The following is a 17,716-nucleotide window of genomic DNA, read 5'->3' as shown; positions in this document are numbered from 1 at the left end:
GTTGCTGTTCCAGAATAGGGTGACTTGGAGGCTATTTGATTTGGGACATGGAATGGGCAGGTGGTGTTGGAAGACATTTCTAGTATGTATATGTAAGGGGTCATGAGCCTCTTTTAAAATATTGAGAAGTAGCCAGGTGTTGTAGGCCCAGAAAAATTTGGATTTGGAAGATCTGAATCCAGACCTCGCTGGAGACCTTGTGTGAGTTTCTCCTTTCATCTGACCTATTCTGCAGAATTATTTTGAGGGTAAAGTGAGGCAGAGTCAACCCATGCCTTAAGCTTATTGGAGGGATAATGATATGTCATTACAGTGGACCCCAGGTATCTACCGTAATGGGGGTTGGCTCCAGGATACACCGAGGATGCAAAAATCTTTGGATATTCAAGTCTCATTATATAAAACGATGTAGTTAAAATAGGATCCCTTATATAAAATGGCAAAATCAAGTTAGCTTTTTGGATTCTTTTTCTTAAATTTCCAAGCCATGGATACTTGAATCCGTGGGTGCAGAATCTGTGGATACAGAGGGTTACTGTAATAAATGCAATACCATGAAAAACTTTAAACACTTGCTATGATGGCCATACTGGGCTGGATAGACAAGCAAAGCAATTACTGTGGGGTCTGCTTTTATAACATAATTGTACACTCAGGATATGGTTTTGTATGGTGTATTTTAGGGAAGGCTTGCTGAATTTTTAGACATCAGCAGAGCATTAGGGAATATAAATTGCTGTCAGATTGATTCAGGCAGTAATAAGAGTATTGAGAACTTAAAGTGACAGATTTCCAAACTTATACTGGCAGTCCCCAAGTTATGAAGAAGATATGTTCTGTAGGTCTGTTCTCAAGCTGAATTTGTTTGGAAGTTGGAACAGGTACATTTTTAAATGTAATTCCAGCCAAATATATGTATATCTTTTAACTTTGGATAGTATAAGGACGGGGTCACACCACTGTGGTATTTGCTTTGTTGTCTGTACCTTGGTTCGGACGATTTCACCTCACTTTCTATCCCTGTGATAATTGGATTTTGAAAAATGTGGCTTGTTGTGGAAACAAGGATTGGTGTTATACCCTCTGTGGAGACACCTTTTCACCAGGATAAGTCTTTCACGAGTGGATTTTGTTTCCGAAGGGTATATTTCTCTCACTTCCTGTTGTTTCTCCCCCGTTCTTAACTATGAGTTGTTTGTAAGTCGTATGTTTATAACTCAGGGACTGCCTGTACTGAATTGAGACAACACCATAATATAAAGGGACTATAGCCTGCTTTCTCTTGTGTGTCTAGGTCTTTTGTGGCATCTTCTGTGTTGACACTGGAGAAGGACTGTCATTTTTAGAGCTGGTAGAATTTACTGTAGGGCTATTAATAAAAAGTTCAATACTGGCAGTTCCTTAAATATTCCAAAAGCACAAGCTTCTATCTAATTCTGGGCATTATGCAGGGTCATCCCTAGTGAGTACTAAGATGAGGATTGCCAATGAATACCAGGTGTTGTAGGCTATATTTCAGAGGAAGGAATGGGTAAAACCATTTCTGGTTATCCCTTCTCTAAGGAAATCCTGTGAGATCCATAGGGTCACCCTAAGTTGATTTGAAGACACACTGGATTTTGAGGGGAGAATTAGAGCTAGATGGAGAATTTTATCTGAAGGAATGAGCTGTCTTATTTGTGTGTGAGCAAGTTACGATGAACAAGAGTGGTATTAGACTTTCTACCATCTAGGAAGGATTGTGGTGCCCTTCTTGTGAGGATATTATGTTGGGTCCCAGGAACGGTTTTATTGCTATGTGCATTGTACCATAATGCGTATTGTTGAAATGTGTATTTACACTTGTGTGTATTTACCTTGGTGTGTATTTACGATAGAAAGGAGCTTAGGTGATCCAGAGGGAAGGGGTGCTTGTAAACAAAGGGCTGGCTCCCTGTGGATCAAGAGAGCATGTTATGTTTGGGGGCGGGGCGAAAGATGCTTTTCTCTGCCCGCTCTCTGTTGTTTTCTGGGTGGGCTTGGCCAGGAAAGGGCCATTTTATTTATGTAAAAGAATATTCCACTTTGCACTCTTCTTTATATTGCAGACAGGTTTGCCTGTTGTGAGCAATTCCATTTTCATGTGACGATTTTATCTCCATTTTGTGATTTCAGTTGATGAATTTATTTTGAATGCAGTTCAAAAGCCCAACATTTCAATGAAAGGCAACTCTCTGTTTGCTTCATGTTTAAAAGTATTCAGAGTCCCTTGTATAGTGGTGGATTTTGGAAATATGTGTGCCCAAAACCCTGTCTCCTCTTGCACTGCTAGGGTTTGGGTATTCTTGTTGCCGGGGGAATATTTCCAGAGTTGGGAGGATGGGGAGGGGATGCAATGCTGTTGCTAGCGGATAAGATCAGGGGGATTGTTTTTGCTCTGCTGAAGGGAAGGGGAGGTCTGTATCAGCCCCCTTTCCTTCTTCCTCCCTCCCTTTCCTTTCCACATGACAAAAATTGTTAGTTTTTTGCTTTCTGTATGTTGATGCAACTGAACATTATGTTGAGTTATAACAAGTAAAGGGGGAGGAGTATAGTGTTTACATCTGGGGCTTTCTGGTACCAATGCTTTTAACAAGTTGATTTATCCTGCTCAGTGATAAGCATAGCTTGGAAAACTCTGACCCAAAAATACTGGACAAACACAAAGCAATGTTTGCAACATCCAGAATACATGGAATGGATGTATGAATCCACAGACCAACCTACTTTCTGGTGAAGACTTCTGTGACATGATATTTGTAGAATTATTAAACAATTACTACAGAATACAGTTCCCCTGGTTTTATTAAACACACGGGATATATTTTTGGACTTTCCTTAGTGTTTTTTTAAAGTATTCACAACTGTTTCAAGCAGTGTAGAACAGACAGTCTTTTGTTGGAAGTGACATAACTGAACCTTGGATATTTGGTGCTATTATATCTGGATATTAGAAGAACTGATTTCTCAAATAGGACGTCGAGAAACCTTGAAACGTTTTCTGAAACCATGGAATTACTTTTGAGGGGAAATCTTTTTTGCCCTTTTTTTCTTGACCAGGTTTATGTGATGCGTTATAAAGTGACATTCCGGCATTTCATAGTGTGAACCTCAGTATTTTTTTTCATTTGTATTAATATTTGAGTGTTTAGTAGTATGAAAGCATTGTCTGTTATAACCATTTAAAATAAATTGCCTTCTTGCGCATTGTATAGATTTTATTTCAGGTGTTGTTGTTATGTGCCTCTAAATAATTTCTGACTTACAATGGTCTCTCATGTAATTTTCCTGGTAAAAGGGGATTTGCCTTTCTGTGAGGCTGAGAGAGTGTTACTTGCCTAAAGTTGTCTAGTGGGTTTCTATGGTCAAACAGGGATTCAAACCCTGGTCTATAGAGTAGTCCAACATTCAAGCCAATACACAGGGCTCAGGCTGTGGCACAGGCTGGAGAGCAGCTGCAATCAATCACTGCAATGAAGCACTCTGACCAGGAGGTCATGAGTTCGAGGCCCGCTCGGAGCCTATGTTTGTTTGTCTTTGTTCTATGTTAAAAGGCATTGAATGTTTGCCTATATGTGTAATGTGATCCACCCTGAGTCCCCTTCAGGGTGAGAAGGGCAGAATATAAATGCTGTAAATAATAAATAAATAATACATTATACTATATGTTTAGATTTTAGTAAATAAAGCTGCTGTTACCAATATTTACTATAGTTGCAATGTTAAAGCTTATACATTAAGAGATATTCTTTTGCCAAGCTTCATTGCCAAACATCATTTGGACTTCCTTCCATGTGCCTTGGTATGTGCCAGTCATCATGTTGGGGCAAAAGACTGAATGGTCTCTCTTGAGCAACCAAAACTACTACTTCCTCCAAAATTGTCTAAAACATTAGGCACACACAGCTTTTCTAGCATATACTAGTACACTTGGAAGAGTAAGGTTTTCCTTTAACACTGCATTCAGGAGAGTGAAGTCTGCTCTTTCATTTTACTCTATACCTTTGGCTAATCAGATAGGTATGAAGAACATGAGTCTTTTCCAAAGCTCAGTGGAACAGGGAATTGTTTCTGCTCCTTTTTCATATAGGGCAGGTATTCCGTAGGTAAACATTTTCTTGTTTTGCTCCAAAGTGCAAAGTGTGGTGCTTAGTACCATCCCTCAAACTTTTCAGTTGTAGAGATGGAGATAGTGTGGGGTACCTTGCCTCCTAAGAGGAGTCAGCAGTGATAAGACTATTAGTAGATATTTGACTTCAGGATATGCATTGTGGCTTAGCTCAGTAGAATGAAAATGCCTAATAATAATGTCACAATTTACAGTGTTTATATCTAAGTTTTCCACAATTCATAGTCACAACAATCTTTTTGTCTGTGGCTTTTTTTGTCCCAGGTGAAAATTACTCAAGAACTGAAACTTCTTCAGACTGAACAGATGACAAAACTTCAAGCTAAACATCAAGCAGAATGCGACTTACTTGAAGATATGAGGTAAGGCCACAGCAAACACTCCCAGATTCCTGTAAAGAGCTCCTTTTTGGAAGAACACTTGGGTTACTAAACTCCGGGAACCGACAATGGAATTTCCTCTTGGATTTCCTGCTTTCAGACTCTTAAAGCATTGACACAGCTGGAAAGTATAACTGGAACTAACACAATGCATGCTGAAAGGGGGTTGGTAACAAATATGTGTCATGAACAATCCTGAAAGTGTCCATTCTTCTTGGTAGTATTTCTTTTCTCACTGAGGTAATACTTTTCAGCTTCACCTTAAATTCTCCCAAATGATATTACAGTAACCTTTTTTAGTTTAAGCAAAAATGAATTGTGTTTATACAACCATTCTTTGAAAACCGTCTTGATATTGTTTGATACAGAAGTTCGCCTTCCTGCATTGAAGTTGTTTGATACAGTAGTTCCCTTTCCCACAAGTCATTATTTTATCTGGCTTTATAAATATTAACTTTGTTAGCATTTATTTATTTTATCATTGAAACATCCATGAGGATTAATGCATATCTGAGGAGCATGTGCGGAAATAATCAATGACACTAATGAGAGGCAATTGATTTCTAGGATGGGCATGTTGAGAAATGTCTAAGTGTTATCAATGTACCTGTTCCTGTCCTTCACCTTGAATTCTGTATGCACTTCATTGCTAATCCAGCAAGATTACTTTGTTTTACATATCAGTACTTAAAAAGAAGCAGTTCAGAGATGCAAGTTCATGTGAGATTAGAAAGTGTCAGGCTTGATAATGTGTTAATGCCTGTTTGTCAGAAAAGCTTATTAAACTAAATAAAAATATACTTGTTTGCTTCATCCTTGCAATTTAACTAGTTCAGCATGGTTTTATTTGGGCCAGATTGCTGCATATTTGATTTGAAGATAGCAATGTATGTTATCTGTACAATAAATGCTAGTTAGGATAAGGTTGCTATGTGATGTTCTCTCCCAGAACTACTATATTTTGAAACAATAGCACTTGGTTATAATTCCCATGAACTTTTTGATCTTTTTCACTGATCACTTCAGTGTGCGTGGCATGAAAAGTGGGAATAGCTGCTGGTATGCCATGAAGAATATTGGCTTTTGTACTGTCCGGATTTAAAAGGCTATGAGGCTCAGTTAAGATAGTTTTCTGACTCAGCATTATTCATTTTCTGTCTCTGCATCATTAAGGCGCTATTAGGACATAAGACATTTAAAGCAAAAGTGTGTGGCCAATCTCTGGAAAAAATATCAGTATGGTCATAAGTGTTAGCCTGTAATAGCAGTAATGTGAGTGGGATCATTTCTTACAAATTGCAGCTATGACAGAAAAAGTAAACAAGGAAAATATTTTGAAAACATAAGCTTTTGAGTATATCTGTTTATGTCTAGGACAGCTATATAAGCTGCTTGGTTCTTTGACTGTTTTTAAAATTACATTACATAGAACCTGGTGGGGGCCACAGTTCAACATTTGACTGCACTTCCTCTCCCAATTTAGAATATGTATGCTATAGTATGCTATATAATAAATCTTAGAACCTAATTTTAAAAAAGGTAGAACTGTTGAATCAGTAAAATATAGTTCATTTATTTAATGTCAGTATTTTTGCTCTGCTCTTAAGCCAGAAATGCTTCCACATTGTTAATATGACAGTTCCCTGACCTCAGGTGTACTTTCTAAGTAAGACATGACACATGAGGAAAATGGAATGGCAGGGAGGAAGGGATTAAGTTCAGCAGGTATTGCCTATTCTTTCCTCTATCAGAGGCCAGGGCAATGGTGCTCAGAGTGGAAAGAGGTCCTTTCATGCACTACTGGGACTAAGGCATGATGGAGCTGTGCCTGCTTGTTTTTATCTCCTTCCGAGCAGTTGGGAAGGAAGGATGAACTTTAACCTGTTGCTGAGGTTAAAGTGTGATGGGGCTGTGCCTGACATATCTCATCTTCCTCCAGGGCTATAGCAGTGGCTGTTGCTAACATACAATTTAGCCTTACTTCCAATTGGGAGTAGAATTTGGATTCAGAACTATGTTTGGCAAATGCTATAGTCTTTTTTCAAACAAATAATTTAATTATATCTCCAAAGAGTCGTGTGTTTTTTGACAGCAGCTGACTTTTCCTCCCCTCACCAAGTTAATATGTTCAGGATCTCTTTAAAAGCGGAAGTCCTCCTTGTATGGGAGGGCAACCAAGAAAGCTTCAGATAAACGATGGATGGATGTAAAAATGCAACTTTTTGTGTTAATTCTGCAAAGGTCAACCAGCAAAGATTAACCAATGTATTCAGAACACATCCACTATAAATAGGGATGTGTTCAGAATAGTTTTCATTTTCAGTTCTAAAGCTATGCAAGATAGCCAAGAAAATAATTGGTGGATCTGAAAGCAGAGCATCTAGAATACAGGGCTCAACCGTTGCTGATCTACAAAGCATTTCCATTTTGGCTCATGGATAGGAATTGAGCTTGGCATCCTACTGCTGAGTTAGGAATTCATTTCCTCTTTCCTAAAGCAGTGAGTGAAGATTTGGTTCTATAGAAATAACAAAATTGTACAAATCAGAATCACACTATGCTCCAGTTTCAGCAAAGACTTGAGAGGCTTTGTTGACTTAAGCAATCCCACACATACATACATCCTATATATAGCATGTAAAAGTGGCCTTCCACTTTTGTAGGCTTCACTTTCATGAATTTGATTATTTGTGGATTATTTACTGCTGCCTCTGTGCTGCATTACAGCATTTTAATGGGGACTGCAAGCCTTGTGAGACTGAAGGAGACAATGAATGCAAGATGAGGCTTGTAAATTTCTATGAAAAATGGCATAGCAGAGGCAGTGGGTATGTGGGAGAGGTTAGTGAAAGATATGGAGATGGTGACAGCCAGAAAGGCAGGTGTAAAAGGAAAGGGGAATTGGGCACCCTGAGCCTGCTTAATATAGCTATTTTTGTTATTTATTTAAATTATCCCTTTCTCCCAACATGGTGGAAAATGTTTCCACCCAGATCCTCTGAAGATAGCAGCCACAGTTGCAGGCCAAACGTCAGGAAAAAAATGCTGCTAGAACATGGCCATACAGCCTGGAAACCACACAACACCCCAGTGTTTCCATCCACTCACAAGAGGATTTGTTGAGTTCAAGAAGGATATGGTCAAACTAGAATGAGTCCAAAGAAGGGCGACCAAAGTGATCAAAGGTTTGGAAACCAAGGCTTATGATGAATACTGGGGATGTTTTGCTTGGAAGAGAGAAGACTGGGAGAAGGGAACACAAGAACCATGTTTATATATTTGAAAGGACGTCATTGATGAGGGAGTAAGCTTGTTTTCTGCTCTATATACCAGAATACAGAACAATGGGTTCAAGTTGCAGGAAAAAAGATTTCACCTACATGTTAGGAAGAACTTCCAGAAGCTAAGAGCTGTTCAGCAATGGAAGATGTTGCCTGGGAGTGTGACCACACCAAGGTCACCTCATCAGGTGAGTCCTTTCAATGCTTCATCTTCATGCAGTCATCTCTGACAGGGATGCTTAGCATGCAAACCTGTTCCAAGATTTGGAAATACTAAAATGAAGCATTCACATTTTCGTTTATCTCATGCAAAACAGATAGCTAAACAATAGATTGTGCTTTTACCTTAGTAAATGACTTGCTTTTAAATTAAAACAAGAATTCAGGGGAATGGCACCTGATCCAGTCATTCCCTCCATTAGCTCTCTGGGATCATTTAAATGGTAAAATTTGAGAGCACACTGAAGATTTGCTGAACTTTAAAGTGTACTGTTAATTAAAAGTCAATATATTCTTATCCCGCTTCCCACAAAATCTGTTAAATGTGAGCTGAAAAAGCTCTTGTCTGCCAGCAACCAATTTTAGAGTTCTGCCTGTTTTGTAGTTGTTGAAAAATGAGTAATTGCCCTAAAATAAGTGAGCCAAATCTCCTTCTAAGGCTTTAGGTAAAGTTTATTATTCTCATGGTAGCTGAGATAAGTACCACTCCTGATAATATGGTCTTTGAGATGCCTTCGTGATTTCAGTGTCAAAATATGCACTGTTAATTGTTGGAGATTAACTAGCACTTCTGCATTTAAAATGTAGTTTGCAGTAGCGAACTGGTTGTTAGGTAACAAAAATAGAGGCTTTCTTGGTGGACCAGAGGTATTCTGCAGGTATTTTATTGAATCCCATATTTTAATTTTACATTTCATTTTACAGCAACTCTATGAAATATGGTGGGACTGGGAGATGGTTATTCATAGTGCACATTAATTTGAACCAGTATCACCCCAGTCCTAGGGGGGGAAAAACAGTAGTTATCCTAAAATTAGGATAGATGCTTATACGTTCCTTTCCAGGTTATCTAACATCTTAATTTACTACTCATAGAAAAAAGTTGTTGTTTTCTTTGTGTCCTAAATTAAGATGATAGGCCACCTAGAAAGGAACATATATAAGCTTATATCCTAATTTTATGATATTTTTATACCTCGAGCTTCCTTTGTATATTATTCAGCTTTAATTATTAGTAATTCCCCACCCCCATTTTAATCTAAATTTGTCTTTCAGTAATCCTCGAAGCAAGCTAAATTGTTAACTATGCATATCAATTTCACATGTGTGTTTATTCCAATATGTATATTGAAAAAATAGCAAATAGAAGGACTATAAAGTGTTGTAAAAAGAAGCAAATTGTCAGAACAGTCCAATCAATAAAACAAAGCATTTAAAAATAATACCATCTTTACATCAGGGCACTAGCATGATTGTTTAAGTATAAAATCATAGATTCTCAAGAGTTGGAAAGGACCATAAGGGCCATTTAGTCTAATTCTCTGCTAATCGATAACTCATAACGCTTTCATGTGGATTTTTGCAGCAGCTGATGCAGAAATAGACACCTTATAAGGCATGTACAAAATCAGTGCAGAAAGGTTTTCCCCTTGAACTAAAATTATCATTTTAGTGGTGAAGTACACCACTCCTAGGAGAATATTTTAAGACGCGGGTGCCATCGTGATGGCCAACTTTATCTTCATCTGATAAGGCTTGTTGGGGTAGGGCAGCTCAAGGGATTTTCCATGAAGGTGTTTTCAAAGTAGATAATTTTTCAGGTAGGATGCTCCCAAGCCATTAAGCCTTTTAAAGGCTGAAGCCAGCATTTTGAATTGGATCCACAAATGTAATGCAAGCCAGCGCCATTTGATAGAGCATGCAAATAGCATGACAGAATCATCCAGTCTCCATTAGCAGTCTTTCAATTCTTTTTTAAACTGGCTGACTTAGCTCCAGGATCATTTCCAAAAGCACTCTTATCTCTTGTGCAGTAATACAAACAGGAGGCTATGAGAGCATGTAATTCCACAGCATGATCCTTTGGAATTGGTCATCCAAACAGGAGTAGAAGCTTACCAAGATTACACCTCCAGTGTTATATAATTCATATAGCATGCTACCTTTGGTCAGTGATATTGAAGGCCTCTAAGGGATTCAAGAGAAGCAACAAGGTTGCACTTGCTATGTCTTTTTTTGGAGTAACCAAGGTCACTTCTGTCTCCAAACCAAGGTGAACCCAGATTGCAGTAGAGCTAAAAAAAAAAAAAACCCAACCACAAATCCTAGGTGTGTCCAACAATGAGTGGAACTTGATTGGAGGAGGCCATTCTCTTCAGTGTATTGCCCCAAAGGGTCTGTTAGGCAATATTCTCACATTATTAACCTGTTAAATCTGACACGGTAAATAAATAGCCTGTTAAATGATGGATTGATTAATTAATTGTATTGTCAGTATAACATGAAGACAACCATAATTTACAGAGGAAATAGTTGATACAATTCTTTCTAACAATAGGTTGTCTTGTAAGTAAGTAAATAAACTTTATTTCTATCCTGCCCTATCTCCCCATGGGGACTCAGGGTGGCTCACAGCATAAAAGGCAAATATTCAGTGCCATAAAAAATACAACAATAAATTAACAAAATTCCAATGAACATTCAACAATCCTACAAATCACAAGAGAAACAATAATAACAAATTAAAAACATCAATAAAAACAGGATTAAAAGCCATGTCCTTATTACATTCCTATCTCATAAGGAGCTCCCGGTGGTGCAATGGGTTAAATCCTTGTGCTGGCAGGACTACTGACTTGAAGGTTGGGATGCTGACCTGAAGGTTGTCGGTTTGAATCCGGGGAAGAGTGCAGATGAGCTCCCTGTATCAGCTCCAGCTCCCCACACAGGGACATGAGAGAAGCCTCCCACAAGGATGATCAAAACATCTGGGCATCCCCTAGGCAACGTTCTTGCAGATGGCCAATTCTCTCACACCAGAAGTGACTTGCAGTTCCTCGAGTCATGAGATGAAAAAAAATTCATAAGGTCGGGTCTTTGACCATTCGCATCTCCGTAAGCCTGGGTACATAGGAAGGTTTATATTTAGTGATTGGGGCCATTCTAATCTCCTATGGGAGGGCGTTCCAGAGGCGGGGGGGGAGGGGGACTGCAGAGAAGCCCTCTCTCTCATCCCCACCAACTGGATTTGAGACTGGGGGTGGGACTGAGAGGAGGCCTCCCCTGATGAGCGCAGTGACTGGGCAGGCTCAAATAAGGAAAGAAAATTCTTGAAATAGAACGAAGGTGGGAGAGTTCGGGTGGACTTGTGAGCTAAATGAACAGAGTTGGACAATTGCAAACTGTTAAGCTATAATAATATTGCTTAATTCATTTTTATTTTTTGTAAATTATTGTTTTAGCTTGATCTTTTTAAATTATTGTAGGTCGCTTTGAACCCTCTCTTGGGGGAAGAAGGTGGAGTCTAAATTCAATAAATAAATAACTTTCCTTTTTAAATAAAATGTCCATCTTGCAGGATATCTCATTGCAAATGTCTTGGTTTGGGAGAGGTGCATTCAATTAAGATTGATTGAAAGCATACTGTTGCTGTTATCTAATTAGTTTCTCGACTGTGGTTACACTTACAGTTATAAATATTTTTGTTTATGTGTTCAGTGACCCAATATGCATAAATAAATCTTAGAAAACTGTTGATAACTTGGACTAGATTTCTGTCACAGCTGCTGGATGTGAGGAGGGGTGCTCCTCATGACTGGGGAGAAGATTGACATTTGCTTTCTGATTTATGAAAGGAACAAAAAAAAATTCCCAGTTTGCATGGGAGAGAAGCTGCTGTTAACATAATTGTCCCTCTTCCCCATGAATGCTATGGGTTCTTAGCATCATATGTTTGTTGTTGTGTGCCTTCAAGTCATTTATGGGTTCCCATGGCCGAGTGGGGAATCGAACCCTGGTTGTAGTCTAGCATTCTGTACCATGCTGGCATCATATAAGCGTCAGGAATGTCTAGTTAGTGAATATTCTCAGTATGCGACTTTTCAGTTTCTTGCTCCCTCAATGGCAGGAGGTGTGTTTGTGCACCGCTCTGTTTTTTCCTGGGAAGTATCCCAGGAACATCTTGCTCACATAACTTCCTTTCCTTTCATTGCTCGGTATGGTGTTTGTCCAGGATATTTCTGCATTCCACTCCAGGACATTTACATAGGAGGAAGATGGGAGCTTGGGCGTCAGCTATCCTGACAGCACCTGTTATGATTGAGCCTCATGGCTCTGTTACTGACAGACGTGGGCGTAAGACTCCTCGAGAGTCAGATACTCTCGAGGAGCGAGAGAGAAAAAGACTGCGAGACATATTTGCAGCACCATCTGACGAGGAGTCTTTCGAAGGGTTTACGGAGAGAATGGAGGAGGGGCTGGTTAGCTCAGAGGAGGATGAGATGGATTGGACTCGGGTAAGGGAGGAAGTGGGTGCCACTGGCCATGATGGGACAGAAGATGAATGGGGACCTTCAGGATTAGACCCATGGCTTAGCTGGAGGGATGGGACGGGATCCACAGCTGGAGATGCTGTTGGGCGTAGTCAGAGGTGTTCCAGCTCTGACGAGGAAAGTGATGAGGAAACGCCCGGGTTAAGGAGGACAGCTGACAGTGATGAAGATTTGTAACTGGCATAAAATGGGGCTTGAGAGCAATTGCAAATTGCGTTGGGCAAGGTAATCTGGGCAAACGCTTGGGATCCGTGTGTGTGTGGGACGCTTCCCTGAAGACTTGTGTGCTTTCCTGTGCTGTGACGTAAGTTGATTGGAATCCAGGGTCAGACGGCGGGAGGGATTGTGTGGGCATTTGTTTGTGCAAACCTGTGCTTACTCTTATTAGCTTGACCTTCCGTCGTCTTCTTGACGGACGCCATCTCCTGCTTTGAGAACTCGGACTGAACTGACCACGGCTTGTCTCCCCCCCCTTCTTGGACTTGGAAAAACTACAAACGTCTGCTTCTGGCTTTGATCTACGGAACGGAACTGGTCTACTCAACTGCTACAATCCTTGACTGATTTACTCGTGTTGGAGATCCTGTCTGCTGTGTGTGTGGGGGAGCGACGCAAGTTACTCTAAGCACAGTGTTGGCAGCAGAGAGGAATCTGCTGCCAATTAGTTGCATTCTTTGTATCTTTTGTTCCTTGGCTTTCGTTTCGTTTATACCCAGGCTGAAGCAAGCAGTTTGTTTTTTACCCGGATTAAACTCCGGTTTAATCCGGTTTATCTTTTGAACATTTACTTTTGCCCCTTTTTGCTCCTAAAGGCAAAAACTGCCTGGCCCTTGTGTTTTACGGGCATTTTTGAGTTCTGTAATCTAATAAACTCTGTTACTTTGAATCTTGTGGCGTTCTGTCCTTGACAGCACCTATGCTTGAATAAGCAATCCGCTTTGTGCATGCAGTCTGGATGAGAGCTTAAGGGGCCCAGGAGGAATTAATCAGAAAGCTTGCCCTTGAAGTAGGCAGTAGGCAGGTGCTGATGTGGATCTAAAGGCCACTGCTAGTCTCAACTAGAGTAGACCCATTGAATCAATTGTTGAATTGTAGAAATTCCGTTGATTCAATAAGTCTGCATTAGACAGGATTACTATGGGATTTGGGCCATAGTCGGAACATGAGCAGGATGAGAAGATGGATCATTAAGACTGAGAGGTTGGGAGAGTATGGCTTACCCAAGATCACTCAGTGGGTTTTGATTGCTGAGTAGGAAACTGAACCCTGGTCTCTTACAGAATAATATTACAGCTCCCTACATCCCACACTGTAGTTCCTAATTTAAATCGTATTAGGATGTAGCAACTTCAAATATTCAATTTTTTTTTTGCCAATTTCCAGATTGGCAACAGCATGGCAGGCTAGTCCTCAAACCACTACACAATGCTGGCTGTTGTTGCACTTTTAGGGGAAATTATGTAAGGGGAAATGAGCTGATCCACATCTTTGCCTTTTATGTGCAAAACACCATTTTCCATTTTCTCTGTTGAAATAATAAAAGGAATCTCTTCTTGTCTGTGTAGGGAGGTCATCGACCCAATTATATTACTGCCATGCTGTTGCCAATCTGGAAATTGGCAAAAAAGATTGAATATTTAAAGTTGCTACATCCTACTATGATTTAAATTAGGAAGTACAGTGTGGGATGTAAGGAACTGTCATATTCTTCTGTAAGAGAAACAGCAATTCAAGTGATATTACCTGAAGATAGATATGTATGAAATCTATAAAACTGATACACCAGAAATAATAGTATACTAAATGGTGTTTCTGGATTATTGTATGTCTTGAACCAGGAAAAGAAAAGAATCCATAATTGATTGTGGTGCTGTAAACTATGTTTGTGCTCTTGAAACTGTTGCACAACTGATGAATGTGTGTCTTGGCAAATGTGATTAAGAAGATTAAGACTGTGTAACTACTCTATAAACAAATGCCCTTTTCTTTACTCTTAACATTTTGTGTAGAGTAATGGGATCCTTTTAGAAGTCACTGTTATTTCTATGAACTAGATGCTTTTGGTAGAGTGGAAAGTTTACACGGGTTGCCTTGCATAATTGGATATTCTTGTCTCTTGAAACCTGAATCTCAATTCACTGTGCAATTTTATTGGCAGGGATTTCTAGTACGCAACTGGTGGGCATGTTGTGTTGGTAGCAAAATTTGTCTATGCTTTCTATGTTTTTATTTGATGGCCAGAACTGTATTTGTCTTTGGCCTTGACATCGTTTTTTCTCTCTCAGGTAAGTTGATTTTTTCAAAAACCAGTTTGCTTGCCCAGGTACTGAAAATAGTTTGATATTTAAAGATGTGATGCAACTCAGGCCTGGGGTTTTATGTTTGGCAGAGTAGCTCCTCTTCAGTCAGAGGGAGAAGGTCATTTGTCTCAGGAATGTTGTGTTGTCATGGGCACTTAAAGACAAGCTAATGTTTTGCACCATGCAGAAACACTTGCATAGGATAACTGGTATATGGCCCAAAATGTAATCAGCTTCTTGCTTTAAACAGTTCTTGGACCTGCTGTATTGTAGAGCACATTCAAGGCTGTGTACAGATTAAAAACATACAGAAGCCTCCCTTTTCATGAAGAATAAAACGTCAAACATACAAAGGTAATTAATTCCATTTGCCAACAAATAGTGACTCCTAAAACTGTCAAGGAATATGCCAAGAAAGACCTTATGTAGAAGGACAAACTGCACACTCTGAGTTTGCGTTGCATTAAAGAAGGGAATGAAGCAGCGTTAGGGGAATGGGGCTGGAGAGAAAAGATACCTTAGGACATCTAGTTGGAGGCCATAAGTGTCTTCCACCATTGATTGTTGCCACTTCGTTTTATCTTTGTATTTGTCAGGTGTGGAAGTTGTGTTTGGTGCTATGTCCAAACATCTTTCCACTCCTTAAAAAAGGTAAAGAAGAAACTGCAGCAAACTTCATGCCAGTCACCAAAATCTGTCAATTACACTCTTCTGCAGGATGCATTACAATATTAGATATGGCCTTATTGAAATTCTGTTACTGATGTTTGTTTATACCCTACTTTTCTTTTCACATGCAACCCAAGGTGGCTTACAACAAAGCAATGCTTTGTTTTGATCCCTAGCCTGACTCTTTGTGTGCATTTATGTGGTGCTGTATTTTTTTTGTTCTGCACAGCGCTGGAAATGAATGGTTGGAAAGATGAAGAGTACCAATGTCCATTTTGTCTTGGTCTTCTATTTGTTATGTCTCAGACTGCATTGGAGGCCTCTAGAGAGATTAACTGATCTCTTGTTCTTGCTGTCTACCTGGGAAACATTTTTCAAGTGGGGATGGTTATGTCAGATTGTAGTACTTAGCTGGTTGTTTGCATCTAGCTTGGAAGGACATAAATTATATAGAAACCTTGCTTGGAAGCAGAACCATGTTCATCACCCCCCACGGATAAACTTGAGTCTTCTGAACGCAGTGCCCTTTAAGCTGCCAGGGAAAATATTTTAAGGCATATAGTATACTGAGATAAATTTTCATGTTTCTTATGGAAACCTTTGTGAGTGAGCTCCTTGTACATAGACACAGCCTATTTGCTCCCTCCATATCATAAGTGAGGATACAAACTAGGCATCACAACTCAGGATTACTGTTTATTGCAACCAAATCATCCAGTATTTCTAAGTTACCTATTAAGCATGGTTTAAAACTGGCTTGTGGCCTAACTTGTTTCAGTGCAATAATCATTGTGCTGTTTTCAAACATCATACCAAGCTATCTTTCCCTGGTTACATGGACAGAAGAATGAAGGCGAGCAAATAAGCTGTGTGTGTTTAAATTGTTTGAAGATGTTCCAGTTTAATAAAGCAGGATTCCTGACATTGTAATATACAAATACTTGTGGGAGGTCTCTTGACAGCCTTTATGTGCTGTTAGTGTAGTTCATAATGTCATGAACCCAGCTAAAAGGCAATGCTATTCAATGCTATACACTGCTGCTTGGGACTAAAAATGTTTTAGATTTTGGATTTTTGAATACCTGTATTTGCATATACATACATAATTACTGTAGATGTCTTGGAGACAGGACACATGTCTAAACATGAAATTCACTTATGATTGTTATGCACATAGCTGAAGGTAATTTTGTATGTAGTGTTTTAAATAAATTTTGTGCATGAAACAAAGATTGTGTACTTTGAACCATCCATCATAAAGCAACAAAATTGGAACAGCCGAGAGGTAGCTGCAGCATAGCGTAGTGGTTTGAACACTGGACTTGAATCACCACTCAGCCATGGAAACCCACTGGCTGACCTTAGGCAAGTGACATTCTCTTAGCCTCAGAGTGAGGCAAACACAACCCTCCTCTGACCCTATCTTGCTAAGAAACCTCCATGGTAGGGTCGCCTTAGGGTCTTCATAAGTCAGAAATGCACATTAACAATGTGTATTGTCATCGTTCTCTAAATATGTGTGCATAACAAATCTGAACTGGCCAGGAACATAGTCTCACAGCAGCTTCTTGGTAGATTTCTGAGAAGCCTGGTAATGATGTAGAGAATTCTTTGAGTCTCTAACTATTCCACAAAGATGAAGCTTAAAAAGTTCTTTAATTCTCACTAAGCCGGTTTAAGATCAAGGTCAATAAACCCTAAAGCAAGACTTGTTTAGTTGGTTTCTGTCTAACAGGTAACTTGAAAGGCATTGTGACTTTGAGAAAAGCCTAGATGTGCAGAAGCATGAGATTATAGCAGTGACATCAAACAGTGCTGTTCATAAGAAGCTCAGATACTTACCGTTAGCATCATAATTATTCAAGAACAGAAAACAGTGTTTTCATATTTAGTTATATGATCTCATTGACCCCCCACGTCCCAGGCCCTTTCCAAATCTTAAAAAATTGGTAGAAGAAGTGACTCCAAAATAGTAAATCACTATTCTTCGGTATCGTTTCGTCTTTATCTCTTTGACCCTTTGCCTTAGCCTTTGTCTTAAAAAAATCTGAAATACAAACTAGAAGTAGATTTCTAGTCATTTTAAGTGATATTTGGCCTGTTAACAAGTGCAAAAAATTACTCCGTACCATAATTTCCTATTCTTGCATTGAATGGAATATCAAGCATGGCTGTTTATCAACTATGATAAATCATTCCCCAATTGATAACTTCTCATAAAGGCACTCAAGCAAAAACCTGATTATATAACATTGATGTAGCATTGTGTTCATTAACAATGTTTATACTTCCCAAGCTGTGCTTGGTAATTCTATTTTATTATGTTTGTTAAAGAAATAGATTTAAAAATCAAGTTGGTTATTAATGTGAGCTGTACTATAGTAGAAAC

At 39.2% G+C, this 17,716-nt stretch overlaps 1 protein-coding gene across 2 annotated transcripts in view; it reads left to right on the top strand.

Moving 5' to 3' along the window:
* fchsd2 (FCH and double SH3 domains 2) overlaps nt 1-17,716 on the top strand; it is a 181,986-nt gene that overhangs the window by 4,858 nt on the left and 159,412 nt on the right. For both annotated transcript variants that reach the window (XM_008117766.3, XM_003225416.4), the window contains exon 2: nt 4,412-4,509. In XM_008117766.3, the coding sequence (XP_008115973.1) occupies nt 4,412-4,509 (98 nt within the window). The remainder of the gene's footprint in view (nt 1-4,411; nt 4,510-17,716) is intronic.

Source organism: Anolis carolinensis, chromosome 3, assembly GCF_035594765.1.
Source record: "Anolis carolinensis isolate JA03-04 chromosome 3, rAnoCar3.1.pri, whole genome shotgun sequence".
Lineage (NCBI taxonomy): Eukaryota > Metazoa > Chordata > Lepidosauria > Squamata > Dactyloidae > Anolis > Anolis carolinensis.
Note: the sequence above shows the minus strand (reverse complement) of the source record. Positions and strands in the feature narration are given on the sequence as shown.